The sequence below is a fragment of the Rhea americana genome, unplaced genomic scaffold (assembly GCF_003343005.1).
Source record: "Rhea americana isolate MKP2758 unplaced genomic scaffold, rheAme1 scaffold_125, whole genome shotgun sequence".
Classification (NCBI taxonomy): Eukaryota; Metazoa; Chordata; class Aves; order Rheiformes; family Rheidae; genus Rhea; species Rhea americana.
This window is the reverse complement of record NW_028185317.1, coordinates 101,203-128,037: the sequence shown is the minus strand read 5'-3', so window position 1 is coordinate 128,037 and position 26,835 is coordinate 101,203. Positions and strand designations below refer to the sequence as shown.

The 26,835-nt window shown below is 47.8% G+C and overlaps 1 protein-coding gene across 3 annotated transcripts; it reads right to left on the bottom strand.

Annotated features, from left to right (window-relative positions):
* Positions 1 to 4,816: 4,816 nt before the first annotated feature.
* LOC146600202 (G protein-coupled receptor 83-like) lies at positions 4,817 to 25,169 on the bottom strand. 3 transcript variants are annotated; one of them, XM_085325925.1, is made up of 5 exons: positions 21,256 to 22,245; positions 20,359 to 20,484; positions 18,857 to 18,990; positions 13,690 to 14,298; positions 4,817 to 5,441 (listed from the first exon to the last, which is right to left on the bottom strand). In XM_085325925.1, exons 1-4 carry the CDS (start codon positions 21,637 to 21,639, stop codon positions 13,704 to 13,706), a joined length of 1,239 nt encoding a protein of 412 aa, XP_085182051.1. In that variant the 5' UTR covers positions 21,640 to 22,245; the 3' UTR covers positions 4,817 to 5,441; positions 13,690 to 13,703. The 3 variants fall into 3 exon arrangements, with proteins under 3 accessions (XP_085182051.1, XP_085182050.1, XP_085182049.1); XM_085325924.1 differs by lacking the exon at positions 4,817 to 5,441 and adding an exon at positions 25,057 to 25,169 and having other exon boundaries at positions 12,344 to 14,298; positions 21,256 to 21,952; XM_085325923.1 differs by lacking the exon at positions 4,817 to 5,441 and adding an exon at positions 25,057 to 25,074 and having other exon boundaries at positions 12,344 to 14,298; positions 21,256 to 22,229.
* Between the last annotated feature and the right edge of the window lie 1,666 nt (positions 25,170 to 26,835).

The window sequence follows — 26,835 nt, the reverse complement described above, 5'->3', positions numbered from 1 at the left end:
GGGCCGAGCTGGGGCGGGTTTTCCCGAGAGCAAGGCTGGTGGAGAGTGTCGCCTCCTGCGCACACGGGAACGCGGCGGGAAGCCTTAGTTCTAGCGTTTCCTGTCGTTTTACACRTGATTCTCCAGCTCCGGAGCTGCGTTTCGGGGATTTTGGGAGTACGGTGTTTGATAAAACCGGGTAAGCGCCCCGGACACGMCGCTGCCCGGGCTCGCGCGCCCTCCACCGCCGCGGCGCGGCCCGCTCCGGCACGGCCTGGCTGGCCTCCGTAACCATGCTGCCCCGAGGAGGACAGCTCACGCCCTGACTGGTGGCATCTTCCTGTGGGGAGAACGTGGGGCACCCACCGCGGGCCGCCGCGGGGTGAGGGGAGCATCTTTGCGCCCCTTCAAATCTTCCATTTCAGCCTCAGAAAGCACTGCAAAATCAGAAGTGCTTAAAGCAAAGGAACAAACAGATAAAGCTCTAACACAGAATTTCCTCACGTTTCCAAAAGAGCTTCTGTATCTCTGCTTTCTCCAAAAATAGGGGCAAGAAACATCAGGACTTGAAAACTGCATGGGACTTGGGTCTTTCTGTTCCACTTGAAGTATCTATTGGAAGAGATATCAGCTTAGCTGGTGTTGTCGTGGTTCCCCACTAAGGACTGGGTTTGGTTAGGATTTCATGCACTTTTTTCCTGATTTTAAACACAGAAGGAAAATATAACTGCTGAAAGCTCACAGCACTTCCCAGTCTCTCTGCTGCCCATGAAGGAAAGGTAGACGAGTCTCCTGAGTGCAGACTGGCAGCGTGTCCAAAGATCTCCCCACCTAGCCGAGCCTGACCCTGCGGCAGATCTTCCAGGGGATGGGAAAAGACGGGAGCAACCAACATAAGGTAAATGAGATGAAGGAAAAGAGTCTGAGAGGAAAAAAAAGAAAACAAACAAACAAAAAAAAAAAAACAGGTGAAAAGACTAATATGCAAATCAGCAAAGCTGCTGCCGCCCAGCTCAGGGAGGCAGCAATCGGGGAGGCGCGCGGGGGACGCCCGGCCCCGGCGGCCCCAGGGAGCAGCTCCCGGCACCCCCCGGCCGCCGATGGCCCCGCTGCCGCCGCGCGGGCAGGCGCCCCGGGCCGGCCCGCGCCCCGGAGCGTCGGGAAAGCTCCTTTCGGTCCCTACCTGCTTACATGCAGACGTCCAGCCTGCGCTAGGGCTCGGCTAGCCACATAAATCATGGAGGAAGCCAGAGGCAGAAAGCTTTTGCAGATGGTTCAGATTTCAGTCCCAGCAGCACTAAAACTCTCTTCAGCTTTCTCCTTCTGCAGCTCACACAAAGGGAAATATTTTATTATTTAAGAAGAATAACCCCTGCAATGAAGCTGCTGCTCCTTTCTGTGATTACTATTCCTGCGTGCCRTAGTGCTCTCACCAGGCCGGACCAGGCTGCTCCTTTCCTCTCTCCCTCTCCCTCCTCATTAAAACAATCAAGGGTTGATGTTGGGTTGTAAATGCTCCCACGTGCTGTGGGCCAGACTTGTCTTCCTGAGCACAGCTGTGATTTGCCTTTTTAAGCGGCATGCCCAGGGYAAAGGGTTCTTCAGAGGGCGACTGATGCTCCTGCAGGGTGGGGTGGCTGGTTGAATGGAGGGTTGGGGAGGTCTCAGCCCAGTAGCAATGATTAGTAAAACCCTCCATCCAAAAGGAGGGAGCATCGCTTATTGCCCATTTCAGAACGGCCCTGTCCCCGCTGTCTTGAGCAAGCTCTCCTGATTCCCCCCTCTCAGATAAGGCCCAGGGAGTCACAGGCTCATCCAGTCTATTGCAACTTATAATTAACTTGAGTTTGTAGTAAATCCATCATGGAATTTCTGGGTGATCCAGGAACTCCTTACGATTCTGAATTCTGCTTTCTTTAACGTGTATTATAAAATACAAAAAAAAAAAGGGTCTCTGACATCAAAGCATGTACTTCAATGTGTTTGAGTCATTCTGGTTTCATACCAGCGAAAGGGCTGTTATGCTTTAACTCCTGCCTAAGAGACTTCCTCAATCTACAGCCTGATTTGGAAAGAGTTTTATATAACATCTGAGAATTGAAACATGGCCTTTGTTTAAATGAAATTAAAACATCAGTTCGGTACAATGCCCATAGGTTATTAAACTATTAAAATCTGGCTGCCAAACGTGGTTTGGGGCAAGGGTTGTAGTGCAGCATGTGCCACTGATGATTATCTCTGCGTGGAGGAATATGACGAGTAAAAGCTTTTGAATTTCAGTTCTGGAATTGCACTTGGATTTGTGGGTGTGTAGGAGAGATCAGGTTTCACCCTTCTAGCAGGACCAACACTTAAAATGGTTTTATTAATCCAGCAGTGCTTGTGCTTTTTGCTTCCATTTATACACTCTTAATTCTAGATGCCATAAAAATATTTATAAAATAGAAGTTCCAGGAAAAATTCCATCATAGATGATAGACTCTGGGGCTTGGGCTTAAAACTAAGATTTAAATCCAAATTTGTCATTTAGGCATATGACTTAAGCACCAAACCCAGCTGACAGGTTCCTCTGATGTGGATTTGGAGCCTGAATTGCAAAGTGTGAACAAGTCCCAAGCAGGGATCCCATAGCTCTGCAAATGTGTTGAAGGTGGGGGAGACGGGCACCCAAAAGAAAGTGGGATGAACTCTTTAAATAACAGCATAGCGATTTAGAAAAAAAATAAAAAGGCCTACGTGGTCACAAGTAAGTTAAGACTTGAAATTAACGGAGGGCTGAGAGGAACGCAGTTCTGGACGGCCTCGGTTGGGCGTGTGTGAACAACCCAATGGGTTTTCAAGGTGTTCCCCTTAAGCTCGTCAATGAAACTAAATGATTTTTTTCACCCCAAACTGATGGACTCAGTGATTTGGGAAGTCCCTTCTCACCCTGGACATGACTGGACTGGCAGCGATTGCTCTTTCTCTGGCAGCGGGAGTTGATCAGAAATTCATCTCTGGGCGAATGTGTCAGAGGCAGGAGAGAGGCTGTCTCCATGCGGTGCTGGGCCATGCTCACAGGGGGACGTTAACCTGGAAACCTTCTAAGGAACTGGTGGATTACACCTGCAAAAAACAACAAGCACATAAGTGCTAGGAAATGACTTCTGGGCTTTCAGGGCCACCACCCGCCCTAGCAGGGAAGGCAGGGGGTGGCACAGGACTAGAGAACCTGGCCAAAAAGAGAAAACATCTTGAACAGAGACAGTGTTCATAGCTGATTCAAATGTCATGGAAAAATAGGTAGACTGAAAGCGATAGTCCCTGTGGGAATTAATGCAGGTTTTGCTTCCACCACCGCAGGAAAGCGGTAGGTGCTCTCAGGGGGCAGTGACTGAAGTGGGTGCTGCCTCCCGCCGGGATCCTCCGCTCAGTTTCTTCCACAGACAGAGAGGAGAAGAGTTGGGGGAGGCACAGATAAGATCCTGCAATGATACAAAGATGGGAAACTGCCCCTCTGGGAGCGCTTTAAGAAGCTTAATCTGCTTGTTTTGTACTAAGAGGTGATTTCAATGCAAAAGTTGTGGAAGTATGACACTGTAAGGGTATTCTCATGGAGAGGACACAAGTTCTGTGAGCCTGTACCTCCTGGGGAAAGGTGTGCTAAGAGCGAACGGCAGCTGTGCAGCCACCATCTCTTGGTGGTTTCCACTGAAGGCTGAATGATATTCTGGAAAACGTGGTGGCGTGGGATGTGGATGAACGTTCCTAGGAGTGCTCTGCTGGAGCAGGGACCCAGAGCCGGATGCTATGTCCAGGCTGGCGTGGAGGGGGCGGCTGCTCAGACGCCTTCCAGGAGGCCTCCTACCCCCTTGCACCGTCCTGGGGGTCAGCACGAGCCTCTTCAGCCACCAAAGCATGCTCCATAGGGCCTGGTTACCTGTCAGATGGATGTAACCGGCTGCAGAGGAGACTGGAGTTGTTCATGCAGCTGAGGTGGAAGAGATTTTTGTAAACATAACCTATTCCAGAGAGTGCTTTTCTTCTCCGAATGCCTTTCCACAGCTCTCTGTGAAGTGTCTGAGATGTCACCTCCTCACAGCTGTACCCATGTAATTTACTTCTTCTATACACAACTGTACTTACTTTTTCTTGGTCATCCTTAAAAAAAAAGTTGCTTATTCCCATAAATGCTTTGGGCTTGCTGGTTAGGAGGCTGCTTTATGGTAGTGTGTCTGTGCCAAACTTCAGGTCATCTCATCAGCAAGCAGCTAAYGACCAGGAGCTCTTCTCTGCCTTCGCTTTCGTTAGTGGTTTGCCCTTTTGCAGCCCATATAGGCAAAATTGGCTTTTTTTTTTTTTTTTTTTTTTTTTTTTCCTGAATCTAAAGGCAACCTGCATTATCCAAATGGATAAATGCACCAACTGGGGTTAGGATGCAGTACTTCATTTGTCTTGTGGCTGTTATTATTTGAGAGGGAAGTTTTGCTTTGGCTCAGGGCTGGCCTTTTCAAAGCCGACGGGTGGCTATTCTCAGGGGAATTCAGCAGGGTGTTGTCCTCCCTCACGCTCTGCCGAAAGAGTTGGCAGAACTGATGTATTTTAATGAGTTGTGTCATGAGGAATTTAAAGCATCCATTAATTTCAAAATTCCCCCCTCACTTAAAATACGTAAGTAGGAAGCAGTAGGTAGGAAATATGCCCTTTTTAATGGTAGCTGTTCTGCTTGTGAGTAAATATCCACAGAAAAGCCCATTTTTGCCTGAAAATGCTAGAAAACATCCTGGAAAGAGCAATCCTGTTTTGGCCCCAGAATTGTAAAAGGACGGTAGGAAAGAAAGCCAGGTGAAACCTCCAGTGATCAGAGATGTGTGTCTTTTTATTCAGCTCACGTCACATACAGATACCTGCTGGCTAAATTCAAAATAATGCCTCCAGCAGGGAGGTTCTCCTCAGTTTACAGGCTCCTTTTTAGCACATAGAACAATGAACAAAATTCATTAATCAAATACAAAACCTGCCCTAAAAACGAAGGCATAGGTCAGGAACGTTGAACACTGGTGGGTTTCTTGCTGCAGCAGCAGCTCCACACCGCAGCACGCCTGGGGTCAGCAGCAACCTGGAAACACAGCCACGGTAGCAGGGAAGTGCAGTAAACCACTGTTTTTCAGGAAATGTACAGGAACCACAATACCCTTTCTCAGGGTGCTCTCATCAGAGACTTCAGTACCATTCTAGGTGTTTCCTGGTGATTCTGGGGAAAAGATAAAAAAAATAAAGGATCTTCTAATGAGGAGAGGTTTAGTAAATCTTCTTGCTTTTCTTCTTCTGTCTAGTCTATTCTATTTTGTTTGATTCTCTTCCTCCTCATCAAGGCTTAAAAAAGAGAGAAAAAAATGTTGTTCTGCCACCTGCACCGTTGTGTCTCAGTGAGCGCTGCTTGATGCAACATCTTCCCTCCAGAGGCACGAAGTTCACTTGGCCTGCAAAAGCAGACAGAAAAGCCACAACTGTCAGACATCTGGCTCTGCTCCCTCCCTTTCTGCTCTTTCACCAGCGGCGTGCCAGGTCAGGCAAACAGGGCTTGAGAGCAGTGACGAGAGAAAGAAGATGCCAAAGACTTAGGTCACTGATCACTTAATTCCTTTTTGAAATAGCCTGACACAAGACATGGCAGCAAACAGCCATCGTGTCTGTCTTGAGAAAAGGAACGAGGTCTGTTGCTCTAAAACTTGCCTGCCGTTATTTTTATTACACATCGTAAATTATCTTCGTAGCGCCATCCAAAGACTGGTGACCTTGAAATYGCACTGGTGACCACGCTGAAGTTGGCTACAAGTGCAGATTTTCAATAKCAATGACTTCTGCAGATCCGCCTGAGGAATACGATGCAGTTCTGGCAGAATGGCATGAACTGTCAAAATAACATTTTTCAGCATCACTGGGGCTACTTGCAGCTCCAAGGACCACTGCAGCTCCTTGCCAGCGTGACAACAAGGCTTCACGGTCTGCCAGGACACAACGTGGGTTACATATTTATGCGTATAAAGTAAGCCTATGAATACKCTAGACAGACACGACACTTGGAGAGGATATAGACCTTTATATTCTAGTAGTAATATCAATTTCAGGGTAATAAGCAGGAATTCCATTATGSAGACAGTCCCCATAATTGTCCCCTATAGTGTCAGATAAAGCAATTATTTTTGTCTCCAGAAGACTAGATTATATGTTGCATCAATCTGATTTTATACAGAAATTCTTATATTCCTATCTGCTAAGGAGATTTTTATGAGGCCGTCACAGAAACTTGAAAGGAAGTGTGTTCGTGTGACAGCCGGTGGTGTTGTGAAGTCAGACACAAGGCTTCTGCAGGGCTCAGCTGGTTGACTCGGCCCCCTCGCCGCTGACTAGTGACAGCTGCTCCTCAGCGACAGTCCGTGGCACCGCGTGGTGTGGTCGTGAGCTGCGGTGTCGGTAAGCAAGGGGCTTTAACCCAGTCCTGGCTCATGAGAGTATAAACCTGTATTATGTAGGCCAGATGTGGTAATTTAACCTTTATTACTGGGGAAATAAAAAAATACTGTGGGGAGGCAGAATTGCTTTTGTTTTGATCRGGATGGGGACTTGCAGTTATTTCTTAAGGAAGGGTTGCTGCCRCTCAGTGCAGTAGCTGTTTGCAGACTTCCTTTGTTCGACCCTGTTAATTTGCTTCCATTCTGCTTGGGCTCACGTTGTCTGTCCGTTTTGGGCGCAATTAGGAGCATTACTCAGACACTCACCAGCGCAGTGGCAGCATTGGCAATGTGTTGCCACTCTCTGGTATCACACCATCAGTTCTGCAGGTGAACTGAGATGACCTGAGTCCTCTTCCGATGCAGCCACCCTACACATGGTGTTGCCAACACATCTCAGCAGTGACGTTACCTCTGACAAACCTGCGATTAAACAGCAGGCTAATCGAGACAGGCCAGGAGGTGCTGTTGTCCTTGGAAAGGTGGCACTTGGGAGCACTTGGAAATCAAACCCCAGGAAGTGACCCTGGAACATCTGCCRGAATGTGGGTAGGGATTGCTGCTGCTGTCCCACCGGTGCTGGGGTAGGACAGCTTTGTAAAAGCCTTGACTCTGAATGCTGATAGCTGACTGCTTCGTTATGCTTGGCTTAATGAACCTGCCTCATCCTTTCAGTACTCCTGCCTGGGCTCCATCCAAAACATGGAGAGATCAGAAGCATTTTTCTCCCTACCACAGTGTAGGAGGCGATAGCTCGAGGGAGCAGGCGTGTTTACTTTTCAGTCAGTGAGACGGTAGAGCAATCTGCCCCAACTTGAGGAGAGCCTCTTCATCTCTGTCTGTGGCAGAAGTGGCTGTTCATCTTTTTCCAAGCGTTAACTCCGGGCATGCACTTTGCAGCTGAACTTCCTGTGTGAGGTTTGGGCTTCCCCCCCCTCTTCTTCGCTGATCTTGTAATGAACAAATCTGGTAACTGCATCTTGGTGCAAGAGGATGGTCTCCAACATGGACCTAGCTGCATTCCCGCTTCCCACAGCTTGGTCTGGAGCTAGCCAGGAACATTCCCATTTATTCCTCAGCGTTCTTTGGACAGCCCTTCTCTTCYGTTTTGCACTTGAAGAGCTAACTGCTAATAATTTTATTCTGTTTCTTCTTTCTGAGCTAATTTTCTGACTCATTGTGAGCTTTTTTCTGTTTTGTTTTTGCTAATCTGGTTGGCATTTTGTGGTTTCTTTGTTCATTATGTGATGGGGCTATATAAGGGGATTTGTCTCTGGAATTCAGGTATCCTCTGCCCTGTGTTTTCTGTTATCTCCTTCATCAGTAATTATGCTGAAGGCAGTTAGATACATTTGRCATGAGCTAACATTAATAAATCTGGGTTGTTAATCACTCAGACATCTCTGCTGAGTCGTTGCATACTGATGTGTATGTGCTCAGATCGWTTCTCTGGAGCAGGCTCCTAGTAACGCGGTGGTTTAATAACCTCCCCTTTACCCGTCCCCYCCTCCAGGGCCCTGTGTCTCGGGGCTTCACCCGGACACAGTCCAGCCACCTCTGCCACCGGTGCTGCAGTGGGCTGGGGCGTGGGACGCAGGTCCTGCCGACAGAGCAGGCAGAGGGAGTGCTCCAGCATCAGCCCCGCGAGCCCTCAGCACGGCCGTGGTGGGTGCCCTGTTGGAAATGGGGAGAAAATACCCCCCAAAATCYGTGGTCTCTCTGTCTTTTTAGGATGCTGCACATTCACAGGGGTGCTCTTCCCAGGCTGCTGGTCTGGGCCCATTTTGTCCACCTCCATAAAGCCACACGGGGACAGCGATCCTGGTTTGGGGCTCTCCCTTGGTGCTGATGATCTTGGATGCAGGTCCCCTCAGCCACGTGGGTACAGCGATCCTGATCTGGGCTCTCCCTTGGTGCTGATGATCTTGGATGCATGTCTCCTCAGCCACGTGGGGACAGTGAGCCTGCTTTGGGCCCCCGACTTGGTGCTGATGATCTTGGATAGAGGTCCATTCAGCCATGTGGGGATGGTGGTTCTGGTCTGGGGTTCCCCTTGGTGGTGTTGGTCTTGGATGCAGGTCCCCTCAGGCACATGGGTACAGCAGTCCTGGGCTAGGTGCTTSCTTGATGCTAATGATCTTGGGTGCAGGTCCCCTCAGCCATGTGGGGCTAGCGGTCCTGGTTTGCGTTCTCCCTTGGTGCTCTGATCTTGGATGTAAAAATCACTTCAGGCGCTGGTCAGGAAGCAATCCCCAAATGCCAGGGGTGTGGCTGAAGACAAATTGATGTATGCTGAAGCACATCAACATCTGGTTACCTACGCAGTTGACTCAGACCTTGACCTGCTATAGCAAAACCAAAATTTCCTAAACCCTGTTTCCTGACCTTGGTGAGGTAAACCCTCAAAGTGTCGTAACACACCTTGTGTCTGCAGTTTGGTAAATACCATCTCTTGCCCCTCCATCACTGTGCCTTTCCTAGTTTGAAGAATGCTCAGCTTGTCCTTGTTTTGTGTCATGCAACCTATTATTCGCCTGAGTGTGAATACTGTCCTGTGTTAATCAGGGCATCCTCAAGCATTACGAGAGCCTCAGGCAATGAGCAAAGCATGCGAGGCTTTGAGTCCCATTCAGGCGTTGATAATTGCCAGTTTAGATAGCAAAGTCATTACGAAGACTCAAGACTCGGTACAGTCAGCACTTACATCTTGCCCATTTAGGGCAGAAAAACTCAGTGAGCAAGAAAAAGATGCTGCAATGGACAGATCCACAGAAAACCAGCCAAGTTATTTTTCATGGCAAGAGGTAGCCAGCTGCGTGGCAGGGGATTGGCAGTAAACCAAGGGAGTACGAGAAAAGACCTACTTCTTTGGAAGGGGTCCTTTGATTCCTCCAGAAGAAAGAACATGCAGCCATTTAAAGAAAGAAAGAAGAAAAACACTAAGCGATCTCAAAGATGGGCTAGAGACAAGCTTAAAAGACTTCACGGAGCTCCTAATTCATCCGCAGCGGACAGGAGCAGCACGTGCTCCCAGGGCACCTTTCCCATCGAGCACATGACGGGGGAATGACTCCACGGCTTGCTGGCTGCCTCCCAAAACACGGCCATTCCCGAGGAGCCATGCCAGGTACGGTCGGTCCGTACCACCGTTCCTGGACAAATGCCTCAAGGAACTGGTGAAAATGTCTATCTATCTATCCTGTACTGGAAAGCAGACCTGGAAATGGGATTTAATCCCAGSCTTGGCTCAGACCGAGAATTTGCCAGCAATGCAGTAGATTTCATTTCAGAATCATAGCACGAGTTGTAGCTTTATATTACTTTTGTTGTTGCTATGGTTATTTCATAGAAGCTGAAAATATAATATGTATGTGGAAAGAATGTAGAAAGGTGCATATCCACCTGAAGAAATATCTCTTTAGCAACAGAAGAGTTTTGTGTGTACAGTGCTTTATACAGTGGAGAAGAAGAACTAGTGAGAACAAGAGGCTGAGGACACATATTAACAGATCTTAGGCCTGGCTTAATGGAGCTCTGCTTTTGAAGTAGTGGCTTTGGTCTTTCTTGGTCTAGCTGCCACCAGGAGTTTTATAGTACAGACACAGACCTCTGTGTAACAAGTCTAAGCTCGGGGGCTGCCTGTAGGTTTGTTTAAAATTTCTGCTTTGAGGGTACCAGGTAACTCAGTGGTGGATCGGCCCCAGCTGAATTCGGGTTGGCGTCAACGCAGACATCTCCATCCCGGTGCTCAGCTGCAGCAAGCAGCTCYGAGCTGTTAGAGAGCTTCTGGAGGCAGCAGGCAGTTTTCCATTTTCTGTCRTTTCTGTTTGAAATGTTTTGCAGGTATTGTTATAAGAGCCCTGAAAAGTTTTGTCGGGGACAATAAAACATAGCAAATAAGGGACATGTTTCCCCAGGATGATATTTTAGGTGACTTTTTTTAAGACTGTGCAACTTTCAGTGGTGTTTTTTCCATGAATATCTGAATCAGTTGAATAACTGTGCAGCAAATGAGCCCGTGATTCACTGCTAACCAAGCTCCGTCTGCCTTATTAGCTGATGGATGCTATTATTACAGTTCACTTGGCACTACTCACACAGCACTAGATAAATGAGTACTCTTTCTTTTAGTTATTGCAACTTGGCATGACTCCTATTACCTCCCGGCAAATGGTGAGTTTAAAGCTTGTTTCCTCAAGGGGTCCTGCAAGAAAATATTGGAGAAATCCCACAGCCCAAACCAAGTCCTCCAGAGCCGCAGCAAATGGCAAAGCTGGGACCTTCGGTGCTTTGGGGCTGTTGTTCCACCCTGGCTGCACACCAGATCTTGAGGGAATGACCCATTTTTCCAACATCCTCTGTTGCATTTTCTTTTCTGCTGGTTTTGTCATCCCTGTTCTGGACTTAAAAAATGTGGTCTTTTTTTTTTTTTTTTTTTTTTTTTTTTTTTTTTTTTCAGTCTATTATCTTAAAGAAGTACCTTCTTGGATTTTTTCTCTTTTCAGTCTTGGTTTTCCTGTCTCATAAAAACTAGCTACTAGAGCTGCTGTCCAGCCTTGACGGGCTTTCTGGGCCCTGCCAGCAGGACAACCTGCTGCCCCAGCACGGGGTGCACACGGCTGTGGGCAGCGAACCTCTCGGGCTGCTCACTGACCTGCGCCATCTCCCTGGGTTGCTCTCAGGGTACCTTTACTTGCATTGCCAGGCCCAGGGGACTGTTTCCAGCTGCCGAGAGGAGCCCGTTTACAGTCCCTTTTAATTATGCCTCAGTTACATCTTTATCTCCCCTGAARACTCATGCAACAGCAGCCAAAGGGTGAAGGATCCAGGGTTTTTACACTCTACAGGGAAAAGTCTCTCACGCTTTGAAGGCTATTTGTATGGAAACTGGTTGAAACCTTTCTGTAGTGGAAGCTGAGTATTCCATACAATCGCCTTTCCATAAGGAATAAATAAAATTTTAATAATCTGGAATAATGCATGGTACCTTGAGGGCCATTCACTAACAACTGATGAGGAATGAGGGGCAGTAAAAAGGCAAATGACAGCCTTTTTATAATAAATGAACAAACTGATTTTAATTACAGCTGCTTTGAACATTTTGAAACATTTCAATGATGTTCTTAGACTGTAAAATCACGCTATACTATAGAGAGAGGGTAGTGCCTGGCACTCAGTGGGAGACTACTTTATATTTGCATATTCAACTAACCATTAGTTTCCAAATGAAATACTGTAGGGATCTAGCATCCACCTGTTTTTCAGCAATCACACTGCTCTGCTCTTCGTAGAGACGCTGAATGTGTAACTGAGATGCAGGGATGCAGCAGAAGGAGGTCAAGTCAGCTGGAAGCCAAGACCCACCGCCACCACCCCTTTCTCTTCTCACTGTGAGAACGGGAAAATGAGCAGTCCTTGGCTTCTCTTCCTCGGGTTCCCTCGCTCCTTCCCTGGAGGGCTGGTGGGAACGCGCCCGGCGGCGCGGCTCCTCCGCCTCCTGCCCGGGGAGCCGCGGCAGGCGCAACGCGAACACCGGGAGCAGCCGCGACGTCCCTCGGGTTGTTGCAGCGCCTGCCRAAGAGCCGGCCGGGCTGCGGACAGGCCGAGGGAGGCAGGGACAAGAGCCCGGGGCCGCGGGTCGCTCCAGCGGCGCCTGCTGCTTCCCGCGCACCGCGAGTCCGGCCAGCCGGAGCTCCTCGAGGACGCTGCCGCTGCCCAGAGCAGCCGCGGAGGCTTCACTTAGCGCGTGGCTTTTCGGCCCCCGGGAGCGGTGAGCGGGAAGCGCGCCCGGGGACGGCCCCGAGCGCTGGGCTGATGCTCCTCGGACCCGGGGCCCCGGCCGCGGGCCCCGGCAGGCTGCTCGCTGCTCCGCGGCGCCCGCCACCAGCAGCTGCCAGCGCACCGGTATCTCATGGGGCTGTTCTTATACAAAGCTGTCTGCTTGGGGTTTTTTTCCTGCTGATACAATGTTCTCCTCTGAATTTCAGGTCCAAGGAACAGGGATTAACCAACCCAGCTAATCTGTACCAGTGGTCACCAGCAACCATTAAATTAAGTCCTTGTCATTTTTTTTTTCTTTCTCATGTACTAAACCTTTCCTTTTTTCTCTCTTCTGCTTTTCAGCTACCTCTGTCAGATGCAGCCTCCCAAGCACAGCTAGACTGAGCTGTAATTTTCCCAAGACTGTAAACAAAACCTCCCCTCGTGCTCTGAGTCAACTCGGTTGTTTAAATGAAACTCTCTTACAGCAATTAGTAATTACGCAGAATGATTTCATTGTTCAGTTAGTGAATGCTACAGCCCTGACAAAATATTCTGTGGCCTTTACTTAGTGCCATTATAGGTTTATTTGCTGAATTAATACAGCTATAATGAAAATTAAAAGAAATTCTCAATGGACTGAATTAAATTAGGATCTACTTCAAAACTGGAGTCCTAGTGTAAAATAGTGATGTGGTTATGATCCCTCCCCACGCAGAGGATCTGCTGCCCCTGGGGCTGTGCCATGGGTTGGAGTGTGGTTGCCACGTGGCCGCAGCACATCATTCTGCCTGCCATGTTCTCTGTTAATCCTACGGTGCCAGGATTGCTAGAGTCCAGGCCATCTCCTGCCTTCTCGACACCTTTATTCATACAGTTCTGGTGGCAGGATTAAATTATTCCCCTAACTCTATCTGCGTRACCCTGCTGGAGACCTCCACCCTCCCTGGTGGGCCGCCAGTGCCACCATCAGCTGTTCCCACTGTGCTTCTCCCCGACCTCAGTTGCTTGCTCCCTCTCCTCTGCCACTTGCTTAGCTCTGCTACTGCTACTCTACTTTTATTTTGGGGGTACTTTTCAGCTGTTCCTTCTACAGATCTAGAGGAAGAGCAACCCKATCTTAAGTCATTATTGCTGTTGACTGTGGCACTTACCCTGAGCRCTGTGTCCACCTGGGTATAAATTACCTGGAGAAACATCATCTGGATAGAGTCAACCCTTGCTCTCATGGTTCTTCCTTTAAACACATGTCAAAATGTGTACATTCCTGTTGCTCTGCAAACAACCATGRGGTCTGAGGCAGAGGTTATTTGAATGCTTCCACAGCATTGAGTAAAGTGGGTGCTACCGTGGGACAAATAAGCAACATACGAAAAGTTAGTAGGAGCAGCAATGTAGATCTCTCAGGAGCAGCTGGGAAATGCCCTTGAGGCTCCCTGGAATTCAGCTAACTCACCTCAGTGCTTTGGCTCACAAATCAGTGTTGGCTGTCCGGATGTTCACAGTAGAGCAAAAGGTCTGTGAGGAAGGTCCCTTCCTGTATCTGGCTTGCTCCATCCATGCCTCTCGGCAGGACATGATCACAGGTTGCAGCACATTGTCCTGAGTCTGTGGCACCTTCCGACACATGCAGAGCAAGGACTTGAGCTCTGAGCGGAAGCTCTCATTCAGCCAGCAGTAGATAAAAGGATTGTAGCAGGTGCTGCTCATGGCAAACCAGTGCAGAGCAAAATAGAGAGAGTTCTTTGCCTTGATACCCAGGCTGGAGATGAGCACRACATAGCAGTTGAGGGGAAACCAGCAGACAGCAAAGACCACCACCACCACCACCAGCATCTTGATACTCTTCTTCTTGTTCCTGTGGTGGGTGATGTACTGCTGCGTGGTGATGTCTCCTATGGCATTGCGCAGCCACAGCTTCTTGGCCAGGCGTGTGTAGGTGACAGTGATGATAAGCAGGGGCAGGAGATACAGGAGGAGAAAGGTGGACAGGTCCAGATATTTCCAGACCAGTTCTGCAGGCTCAGGAAAATCAGGTAGGCACAAACTCCGGACAGTGGCTTCCCTTGAAAACAAAGAAATACATATATAGCATGTGGCCACTGCTGCATAAATGAATGCTGCTGATCTGGTAAACCACAGTGGGGCTTTCATGCCACCCACAAGCACATCCTTGTGTTTGTAATATGACAGAAAATGGCCAAATACAAATAATCTCACACTGGACAAAACTAAATTAAAACTGTTTCCCAATAAGTGGTCTTCTCATGATACATCGCCTGTGTTTCTGTATCTATATCTGTCTCAAGGGAGGTAAGACTGGCTACTGTGTATTGCTATCTCCTTTCCCCCTAAATTATTGTGTTGTTGCTCCTCCCCATGGAAAGCTGAAAGTAGGAGGAAAGARGGCAGTGAGTGAGACCCTCTCTGCTCATCTCTGTTTCAAAAYGTGAGTCCTACCCAACTTGAAACAGGACGATTATATCCAGGTTTAAAGTGTCCACCCAGAAATCCAGACCAGAATGTTATCTTCCGCATATGGGCTGTGCCAAATGTTGTCTGTCCATGAGTAATTAACCAGGGACCATTACTGGGACACAGTAYGTTTATAGTACGTGTGTGGATCATCACTGCAGCATGTTTGCAATAGCTCTGGTTTGACGCTTGGGTCTGCCATCAAGGCGCTACACAAACATGCTCCCCTTTCTGTCCAGGAACCACAGACRGAAACAGGACCTCGTAAGCCAGGAGCTGAAAGCTGCTGTACCTGCTGGGAAACTGAGGCCATCACAAATGAGAGAGGGAGAGGCTGCTGGGTTTAGAGGTTGAGGTGCAGAAGTGATACAGGAATGAGCCCCACTTGCAGAGCTCTGTAGATCTTGCTGACAGTGCTGCTTCTTGGTCTGTCCATTCCATTTTCTTGAGTTATTCAGTAGACCAGTTGTTCAAACTTTGTTGTTAGTGCAATCACAGAATCACAGAATGGTAAGGTTGGAGGGGACCTCTGGAGATCATCTAGTCCAGCCCTCAGCATAGTCCATACAGGGATTGAACCTGTGACCTTGGCATTAGCWGCACCACACTCTAACCAACTGAGCTAAACCTGCCTGCTTCATCCCAAAACAGATGTGCTTATTAGAATACTTGATAGTTTACCTTATATTAGTGGGCAGATACCTAGCTAACAGAGTTGCTCTTGGCTCACGTACCTCAATGTCATCTGGAAAGGACTAAGTGTTCCTTCCATATGCCACAATAGATGACTAGAAAAGATAAAAATATTAGGAGGAAGGGGCACTCGTATATTTATTTCCTGCAGATGTTTTCTGCTTTTCTTTCCTTTTTTTTCCTTCTCTTRTTCCACTTTGCCCTTCCTTCTTCAAACCTTGTCTGCTGTTCGCTTTTATTCCTCATAGATTTTAGTCTCCATCAAGCTATGTTATTTATTGCAATATTGATTAATATCTTTAATATCCTGTTGTCAACCTCTGGAGTTGGCTTTTGTGCCACAAATAGAAGACTGCTTCAAAATGGACTGCTGTGAATAGGGACCACGCGTGTGCGTTACGGGATGACAAAGGGCACAAGAGCATCACTAAACCATGSCAGCCTGTGAAGGACTTTGATGACTCTTGTTGAGTGAGGAATTGATGCAGAAGGGCAAATCAGCCTTTGAGAAATGCACTCTTGACATTTTTCTCCTCGGGATCGAACTCACCACTGGTGCACMAAAGGCAAGGCCATACTTTGAGCACAGCTGTGCCTGTCTGCTAGGTAACCTGCTAAGAATAACCCATGAGTTGGCATGGGAGGAGTGCGCTGTCCAAGGGCACGCTGCAGCAGAGGACACGGAATGGGTCAGACCTGGAGTCTGTCTCACTCAGGATCATCTCTCCAACTGTGGCCAAATAGCAAATATTTACAGAGAGAGAGAGCAAGTAGACRGGCACAGCTTGAGCCATCATTCCTTGCTACCTCTCCAGGAATTGCCATTGCAGGATCCTCTCGAGCTCAGGCTGCTTCCAGACTGCTGTGTCCTCTACAGACTGCTGTGTCCACTACAGAACTGCTCCTCAAAATTTGAGGAGTCCCATGTTGAGGCCTTTTATCCTCTGTCCCATTTTACCCTGGGGTGGCGGTGAGTTCTTCATTCCAATGGCCTGATCTTCRAGGGAGAGCACAGCTAACACAAGGGGAGGGGGCTCAGTCGCTTGTGCAGCTTGAAAATACATTTTGACAGATTGGGTGGCTGAGTGAGCCACTGTTAATCAAAAAGACCAGCTGCTAACCTCCCCATCCTGTCTCCCTCTTATGATCTAAGGGAAGGGCACGGACATGTCAACGAGGCTGCCAATGTTTTGGGGAAGGGGCTGTTTGAGAGCAAAAGCAGACACTGTAGCATTTTGCTAAATTCCRGGATAACTGAGGATCTGGCCACGCTATTGCACCCTGTAGCCAGTGAAACCTGGTGCTTAGGGATATTCTCATATCCCTAAAGCTTAGGTAACTACCTGGCAGGATATCTCAGGAGCTCTTAGCAGCATAAGGTTTATTATGAGTGATATTACAACTGTAGTTTTTATTCAATGGAAGAGCGATGAGACTGTCATGCCCTGAAAGTCCTTACATTATTGAGCCCCCTTGTGCCAATTCAAGGCTAGGTTTCCTCTGGACACGCCGCAGGATGAGCAGAGGCAGGTGCAGCACAAGAGATAGCAGCATTTGTTCATTCATAAGCAATTTGTTCCGTAATACTCTGCAGGCAGCTGCAAAGCAATGCGAGTACTGGAGTAACCCAGTATTTTGTTTACAAAGTCCAAGCAGTTGAAGATACTGTATCCCTCAGGAAGATATCACTCAGGCAAATAAATCACAAGCACAGCTGAAAGAGCGGTGAAACCCCAGATTACACGCCCATTTTCTGTAACTTCTTGTATACAAATAGTGATAAAAAGCCTGTGCGGATAGTTAAACCATCTCCCTGACACGTACATAGGAGGGAAGCGGCTGTGCAGTAGAAGACAGACATTTGTCCCTAGTACAGAAGCTCCACGACATAAATGTCCCTCTTGCTACCCATTACTGCCTCCTTGCTCTGCTCTCTGGGACTCAGCTCTCGAGTTGAAGACGCTGTTCACCACGGTACTACTCTTTCAGCCCTGAGTCTGGTATCCCTGTGAAACACGCTCCAGCAGCACCAAGGAAAAGCATCGGTTTGTGTAGCATTTAGCTGCACTATGGATTATCTTCTAGCCAAGCCACAAGCTTGCCATGGGCTGCGGCTTTCCCACTGATTTGTGCTGTGCATCCGTGTTCCCCCAGCCAAGAAGCAACACGAGGCTTTGATGCTGCAATGCTGAAGCCTAATATGTGGATACGTATGAGCCTCTCCTGAGAGACCTCCCTCTTCGCGAGGCTTTTGCGGACCTAAGGACCATAACAGGTTGGACACAGGGAAGAACAAAAGGTCAGAGGGGCAGAGCAAAACAGAACTTGTGGTTCTTTATTTCCCTGCGGTAGAAAGGATGACTTCTTAGCAATGAATGTCATCGCTGGAGTAGCTGATAGAGGGGAAGATAAGCATATTTTTCTGTTTTTTTTTCCCCTCTGGAGTAGAATCTTCACTTTCTTCTGATACTTTAGAAATCTTCATGTGTATTTGAAATTTCACTTCACCTCCTTTTAGTAGATTTTGTTGTGTTCAGCCAAACAAAACACCTCCACTGCTAGGCCAGGCAAGGCAGCATAATAAGATTTCATTTCCCCATCGAAGCACTGCTCTTCTCATCAGCATTTCACTGCAGAGAAAAAGGTGGACATTTCTCTTTTGCTTTTCTTGTTTATTTAATGCTGGGTGGAGGATCCTCAAGCTTGGGGGAAAGCTGATCCTGTTTTTATAAATCCAGATAGATAAAATGCCAAGAAGCTAAAATAAGCAGGCCCCCTTCAGTGAGTGAATCAGCTTACGCGGTTTTGGTAACCTGCAGTCCGTGGCCCTGCAGACTCAYAGGGAGGTCCTCTTGCTTTGCAAGCTTTGCTGTACTGCCTTGCTGGCATAAGAACCAGAGGCTCACATGGCTTTTTTTTTCCCCCCACATACTTTCTTTTTCAGACTGTGGCTCCATGCCTGCGTACTGGGCAAGTTGGCTAGTCGTGGTGGTCTTARGACTCAAAAGCTGAGTGAGGGAAGAGGAGAGGCCAGGAGGAAAGATGCCTTCTAACAACAAAGCTGAGTGAAGATACAGTGAGACTCTGTAAGGCTCTGCCCCACCAAGCTGCCATGCTCCATGGAGCTGCGCTGGCCACAGGCCTTCAGCCTGCCACCAGCACCAGCAGCACCAGTGAGAGGAACCCGAGAAGCAGACACGAACAGACCGAGATCCTGAGCACTCCTTGCACCAAAGCGAGCCAAGTGGTCCTCCACCGTGGGCCAAGTCTGTCCCGTAGGAAGGAAGGTTTTATCCATACAAACATTCCCAACCATCTTCTCACCTTCCTCCCTCAAACCTGAGGGTCCTCCGGCAGCTGTGGCCTCTCACTGCTGACTGCAGCTGCCTTCTAGCAGAGGGCTGGAGGCTTTGCACTCTCCTGCGCAGGGTCAGGCACATAGGGAAGTAACTCACCTGTAGTTGTACTGGAAAAGCTTCTGGTAGATAGCATGGGGTAGGGAGAAGCAGGTTGCCATCAGCCAGATAACAGAGATGCTCAACGCTCCTTTTGTCAGCGACATCCTTTGCTTTAGGGGGTTCAGAATGACCTGCAATAAAGACTCTTCACGGTGACTCTTACCTCATGGAAAGTAAAGTCCCTTCACCAGTACACAGAGATTTTTTTGACAAGATCTAATGCTATTAAGAAAATCACAGCCATGATTAGGAAAATCATCCTGCTTATTAGAGATGACCCAGATAAAAATGAAACCTTGAACTTTTCAGCATGTTCAGAACTGCTTTCAAATAAACTTTTTCTCTATTTTGTTCTGCGAGCATCATTTTCCTTAAATCRTGGATTATATTAAGTAACCATGCAAGTCTCTTCACTGTTGGGTGTATTTGTTTATTTTACATGAATCACAAAAAGAAGTATCTCCTGACGCAGTATCTAAACAGATACAGCTGAGTCCACCTCCTCTGTTTGGAGTTGTTAGTTCACTTTATATGAAATTTCATTAGTTAGAGGACAAGATAAATAAAAATCCTGGGATCTGGAGAACACTAATCAGGCTGATAGGGAGGTATTGTACACAAAGGGAGAACAGTTGCTAGGAATAAGCACGTGGCCTTGTCTACATTTCCTTTTCTGTATTTGTAATAAATTGTGTTTCTTGTAGTGGGAAATGGATACAGTTTGGCTGCAGCTCAGAAAATATAAACAGATGCTGGGGTATAGCMTTCTCCTAGCTCAGAAATGTCCTCCCAATATTTCCAACAGAAATTTCCCTCTTTGCTATGCCCCTTTATACTGTTCCAGCATCAGTCTCAGAGCTCTGTGTTGGAACGTTAATCTCAAAATTGCTTTTTATTCACTAATATAGTGAGCTGAGAATTGCTACCAGCTCAAACTTTCCTGCAGCTTTTTGATGTAGCAAAAGCCCAATGGGAAAAGGAGAATAGAAAAGCGAACATGTGGCTGTATCAAAATTGAAGCTCGGGATCCTRTGACTGATGTTTATGATTTTTGGACAAGAGAAGTAAAAAAGCTTTGAAGAATTTCCTGTACAGCTAAACTGACACCTAGCATTCAGCAGTGGCTCTGCCGCCTGTCAAAGCCCACACTTCACACGAAGCCTTTTGAAACCATTTTCCCTGCCACAGTTTCAGTGCTAGAGTAGACCTGGTTTTCAAGTGATCGCTTGGCAAAGGCGTCCTCGCTCAGCTCCACTGAAAGTTTGAGAATATCCTGGAAAATCTGTGATGTTGCATTTTGATTTTTCCTCCCTCCTCCCAGGTGTCTGGAGGCTTAGCACCCTGACACCTCAGGAGTCTCTTTGAATTTAACTTGAGCTTTTTCACTGGATGCGAGTTTAATCTCCCAGATTTAACCACCCTGAACCCATGACTCAATCAAACCTGACTGAGATTTGAAAGAGCCCTTCCAAGGAAACTGTGGACGTGCGGTGTTTTACCTGGTGCCTGTCCAGGGCGATGGCTGTTAAGGTCAGTGTGGAGACATGGAGGGAACAGTACTGCACAAAGCGGCTGATGTGACACATGGCCTTTCCGAAGATCCATGTGCTGTTCACAAATCGAACCTGAGGGGAGAACAAGAGTCCACCAGCAAGCCAATGTAATGGATATATGGAAACCATTTGGATTGCATCTGAACGCGCGTGCACTTTTCGTGTGGCTGTCTGGGCTACTCTATCTGAAACACAAAGGAAGATTAGCTATGTTGGATTTTGAAAACCCTTTAAATAAGAGTTTATGAAGCCATGACAGCCTGTTCATATAGACCCTATTTGTGAACAGGGGTAATAATGTTTATTAGACTAAGAATTGCATTTGGAAAAAAGCGGGCCAAGTTCTGGTCACACAAACCCTTCTTCAGGTCCAGAGAGCTTTCACTGAGGACTTTTCCCAACTGGCCAGATCTGAAGAAGAGCTTGTTTACTTCTTTTTACGTTTACCTAAGTAACACTAGCATTTGAGTTGTTTTGACTCATTAAGTTTTAAGTTTGGCTGTGTAGTTCTTGCCTGAATTTTAATTAAAAAGTACAGATACATCCAGACATGGATTTTCTACATACCACAAGAAGCTCCTGTGATTTGCTATGGTTCAGTGGCAATATTTGGAAAGACTTTAGAGCTCTTTTAGGAAACACAGTATCTAGTGGAGCAAACGGAGCCCACAGATTGCTTAAGTGTTTTTACTTGACTGGGAGAGGTGTCTATTAGACTCGTTTGTGGTGGGTTCATGGCTTGGTCCCAGCAGCACATGCATAGAGAAGGTGTGACTATCAGGCAGAGCATTTTTGTGCCAGGTTTCTTTCCTGGCTGACAGGACAGCACAGCGTGCCACTTACCAAGGTGAARGGAGTGTTGAGCAGTGTGATCATAATGTCTGACACTGCAAGGTTGACGATAAAGAGGCTGGTGGCTGAGTGCATCCTCTTGTTCTTGAACACCACATGACACACCAGCATGTTCCCAAAGAGCGACATGATGATGATCACTGAATAGGCCACAATTAGGAGAGCTTTCACTGTTGGTTTCTGGGATTCTGGCTCATATTTAGCCAGCTCAGCAAATTTCTCCCACTCAACAATTCGGCTGTGTGTCCAGTTGAAGGAGGTCCTGTTGGTTGCTTTGTAGATTGACATGAGTCTGGCCAAGGAAGAGTAATGGTGAAACTCCTCAAGGACACCTGTCGTCTGTGACTTGGATGACTGCAGCAGYGAGTGAGGCATGCTGAGTTAACCCAAGTGCAGACTCGGTTCAAGGCAGCTGGGATCACAGCTTCAACCAATACAACAAATGATCCGTCAGCTTCATCTGCTTGGGTTCTCTAGAAAGCTGAAGAAGATGCAGTTGCCATTAAGAATGACACCTTAAGATGCAAAGCTGGAGGGAATCTCTGTGGTGCAATAGGTTCTCCAGGGGCACCATCAGAAAGGCTTCAGGGAGCAGTTGCAGTGGGTGCATTGGAGAGGGGTTTGTTCGGGACCACGCACTCTCGCAACTCCTTCAAATACCAAGGGCAGCAACAGCCCCACAGGCAGGCTGGAAAGAAAAACCGGTCACTTGAAGCAAATGTCTAAAAACTTCAGATAGGGTTTGAAATTGTTTTAATCCCAMATCAACTTATTTTTCTTTGTTCTCAGCTAAGTCCATTTTCCTTCAAGTTTCAGARTAGGCTGCTCTGCAGGTGCTTTCATCCCCTACTTCAAAATACCTGGTTCTGTCCAGTAGAAATGTAAAGGCATAGCCATTTGTGGAATTGTTTTTAAGAGAAAAAGTAGTTTTTGTCTGCATCTATTATCCTAAGGTGATTCAGAACCTGGAAATCATATCGGAATTTGACTTTAGTCTATTTTCTCTTCCAGATAATAACTGTGAATTTTGCTCCCAGTGTTTCAGCTTCTRTGAGAAAATGATCTCTCTGGCAAAAGGTAAAACTTAATAGCAGCAAAGAAGCATGCAAGTCACAAAGGATCCACTTATATCATATACAAATAAAAAAAATACATAGACCTAGATGTACAAGAACAATTCCGTAGACATAAAAATCTCTGCTTGCTTGCCCTTGTGCCTCCCTTTACTAGTATCCAGTTTTAGCTATTTCTAATGATTTTAGATCATGTTGATCTTCTGTTGATATTAAGTGAAACTTGCKAACTATGCACATCAGTACTTATGGATATGCTACACACAGGAGGAGAAAGTTGTTTAGAAGCTTTGTCAAGTTCTCTGCAAGGGTAGCCAATTTGCTTTGTACCTGTCATTCCTGCCAAGCTCTTTGGCTATGTGCACAAATCAACGGACCTCATATGGAGCGAGGGATTAATAACCAGAGATTTCAGAGCTCTAAAAGGATCCCTGAAACACCTTTCCACACAGTAAACTGGCAGGCTATTGAGGGCTACARACTCCCTGCAGAGTGGGTGATGGGCCTAAAGCAGACTTTCAGCAGATCTCAGATGCTAAGATACAGCTCTGTCATGCCAGTGGACGTCAGCTGTGAACAGCAGCAAGCAAGAGTCAGAGATCATCTGCCTGTTTTACTAAGGAAATACAGTGTAGGGGACTGAGTCTCTGTGTGTCTGTTTGTCTGTCCATCCATGCATTCCCATAAGAAAATCTGCCTTGGCCTGTTGGCTTACACTGGTGAGTGTCATGGAGAGGATGCCTCTCAAAAGCGTATCRTGTTAAAACGCTTTTGTCATGTAGGGTGGGAAGAAGAAAGAATTATCCACAAAATAGAAGAAAAAGTCTTGAGAACAGCCACTGGCTGTTTCTCGAGCACATTATGAGTGAAAGAACCCTGGGAAGGACAGAAAGTTTGACAAATGGTCTCAGCTTCTGCTAGAGCAAGACAACTGTAATGCAACAGGGAGAAAATCATTGACTCCACATTGTACTTCATTATTCTCTATTCCACCTCCTTGCTGTTTTTTCAGTGTTGATGGCACTGGGAGCATTTGCTTAGCCCTAGACCAGGTCCTAATCTGACTCTCTGACAAGATACAAACCTGGGGAGCTGCTACGAAACTGAAAACCAAACCAAAACTGGGGAAGGGGATCATTCATCTTGTTTACAAAAGATGATTGGCACCTGAGCCTCTTTGCAGTGACATCTCTCCAAGGCTAGCARCTTGGCTTGGAATTAACATTTATATGTGTAATGGGAGAACCCAGAACTACAGAGCAGAGYGGCTCTCCACTCCACTTACGGTGTTAAAAGACCTTTGAGTCCATCACAGATTTATACAGGCCTGGATAAGTGTGCAGGACTCCACACTTCTCTATTGCCTGGTAAGGTATATACTGAGAGCATCATTCTGCATGGGAACTGCTGCAGGTGTGATGCAGTATTTCTGTAATAAAGAAACAYGCTTTTAGTCAGCTCCAGCTGAAACACTTGAAATAATACAGCTGGGAGGCTCATGCTACACTGAAACAACATCACTGAACTTAGGAGCTGACACTGTAGTATAAGACATGAAACCACTTACAGTCTTCCCTGCATTTGAGTTCTCATGTTGAAATTTTCTTTGCTGCCATGAGAGATGGGCTTTTAATGGAGGCTGTGTTTCAGGAAACTACTGTAACTTACAAGTCATATCTCCATATCAGGAAGAAACTTCGGACAGATTATTCAATAAAAAAAAAAAAAAAAAAAAAAAAAGGTTCTCTGAAGCACCTGTGTGACTGAGAAGCTCATCTCTCAGGGAGTGTTTGTAGCATCTGTACTCTTGAGCTGTTCAGTGATTGAACCATAGCCTTTACTGTGGCTGCTGACTGGTCACAGTTCTTCTTACTGCACAAAGCCATTTCCCACATGCCTGTGTCCAGCTTGCTGCACTACCAAATAATGAAACTGATTCAGCTAAAAATTAACTAAAAAARCATTTTTCAGCTGAATCAGGTTCCTGACCTGACTTAGTGCATGGYTGAGCATTTGCTCTTTCTAGGGAAATGTCTAGGAACAAATGGCAAGYTGGCAAGGGAAACAGAAGAAGTAAAACATTACTTCCAGTAATTGTTGAAGTACTTGGTGCTGGCCACTGACTTGGCTAGACCACAGGTGCAGCAGAGAGGGATGCCCCATTTTCCTGAGGAAAGGCATCTGTGTGTGTGTACGAGCAGATTATCCTGAGAAGGTGAAACACTATGGTTTCATGCAATAAGAGAGTTAAGCTTTCAAGTTTTATAAGTTAATATGACCTGAGGAATCACCGAGAAAGATACCATCTCAGTTCAACTTTTCATAGCTCTTCTACTATCTGGTTCAAACAGGTTGCTGAATACATCTTGCTGCTTTAGAAATCTCTTCCAGATGCAGAAATGTTAACCTTTCATTCTAAAGATTTAAAGACATCTTTCCAATAGCAGCCTACCAAATGATTTCAATTCTGAATATAAATCAAATAAATCTTTTAATAACACCATATATATTGCAAGTACAAGTTATAAACCATTTCTGGGCAAAATCCACATAAAGAGCGAGAAAATTGCCCTCAGTAATTCCCCCTCCTGCTATTTATCAGTTTGCATYATTCTGTACCAAAATTCCCAATAATTACAAAGGTTTGGACAGCAACTTGCAACAAAATACACCCCCCATTCAAAACCGGGAGCTGGTCACTACCCGCACGGGACCTTACCGTGGAGCCCGTCCCGCTCCGGAGCGCCGCCGCCGCCGCCAGCCCCATCGCCGCGCGCAGGGGACGGAGGCCCCGGCCCCGGCCCCGGCCCCGCCACTCGCCGCCGCTGCTGCCGCCACGACCCCGCGCGGAGCGACCCCCCCGCGCCCGCCCCCGCCGCACGCCGCGCCGCGGCTTCTCGGCTGATGCCAAACATCGCCGGCTCGGTGGGCGGGGGCAGCCCGCAAGGACCCCCGCGAGCGCCCTGCTTGTGTCCCGCCTGCACCCCCGTGAGGACACCACTAGCACCTCGTTTGCACCCCCACGAGCGCCGTGCTTGCACCCCGCGTGCACTCCCACGAGGACACCACTAGCACCTCGTTTGCACCCCCACGAGCGCCGTGCTTGCACCCCGCGTGCACCCCCGTGAGGACACCACTAGCACCTCGTTTGCACGCCTACAAACACCCTGCTTGCACCCCCACAAGCACTTTGCTAGCACCTAGCTTGCACCCCCATGAGCACTCCCGTGAGCACCCTGCTTGCACCCTGCAAGGACCCCTGYAAACATCCTGCAAGTAGCCCCCAAGGACCCCTGCGAGCACCCCACTAGTGCCCTGCGAGCACCTCGCCTGCAGCCCTGCGAGCACCCTTGCTGGGACCCTGCAGAGCCTCCCTTGTTTCCATGCACTGCTTTCCYCCCCCCCCCCCCMCCATTTGTTCCAAAGATAATTTCCTTAGAAAAATAGCTAGGGAGGTGGGAAGGCAAATGAAGTGTCCTTGCTAATGAGGGGGGCTGGCAAATCAGCCAGATACAGGGCCCCTGCAAAACATGCTGGAGGAGATACTCCCGCCTCAAAGCAGGCTGCTGATCCCACAGGCTCCGCGTCGTTCCTCGGGCACAGYCGATGGCACTTGCTCGCAGGCCGCCGGGACCGCTGCGGGCCGAGCAGCCGCGGCCTGGCACCCTGGTGCCGGAGCGGGGCTCGCAGGCRGCCTGCTCCGGGGAGGACCTGGATCCTTCACTGCTGGCAGAGCTGGTAGCGCTGGCTCCAACGGCAGCTTCAGGGCAGGCTGGAGGCGCGAGCTAAAGGGCACTTCTCGTGTCCTTAGTTTTTAGCATAGTTTTGCTTTCGAACACGACATGCGTTGGGCACATGCCTCTACTATTGATCTGAGCCCCGAGAAGCACAGTTAATCTCCAGGCATGTGCACCTTTAATTAGAAAGCAACAGCACGAGTTAGTGATGCTTTTTGAATGTGTTTCTTTGTCATAGGTTTGCAGGTACTTCAGCACATGAAAGAGAGATCGTGAGGAGCAAACACAGAGACATCAAAACATTTCTGACACAGAGAGCTCACCTGGGGTCATACCCATGGAGATCCTGCCTGGCACGGGGCAGAGACAAGTGCTGTTTACAAGTTTGATATTATTCTTCGTTTAAAAAATGTAAGAAATAGCAGTTAGCAGGCTTGCTACCTCTAGTAAAACCTGTCACCTTTCCTTCCGAGTATAAACTCTTTATAAGTTCTTGTGGAAGAGAAGCAAGACTTTTTTCTTCCTCTGAGCAAGCGGTTTGGTTAGCCTCAAAAGTCATTAACGGGAGCTAATAACTGCCCGTTTTCCTGCATGCGTGATGCCAGACCACAGACYCCCCGACGCAGGGGACCGAAGTCTGTGCGGCCCAAGTTTTTTCCCAGAGGAGGGGTGCAGCGTGGCGGCGGCGGTGCTGTCGGGAAGGGAAGTCCTTGGAAAGGCAGCCGGGAGCGCAGCGGAGCCGGTGCTGCGGCCGGGCGCTG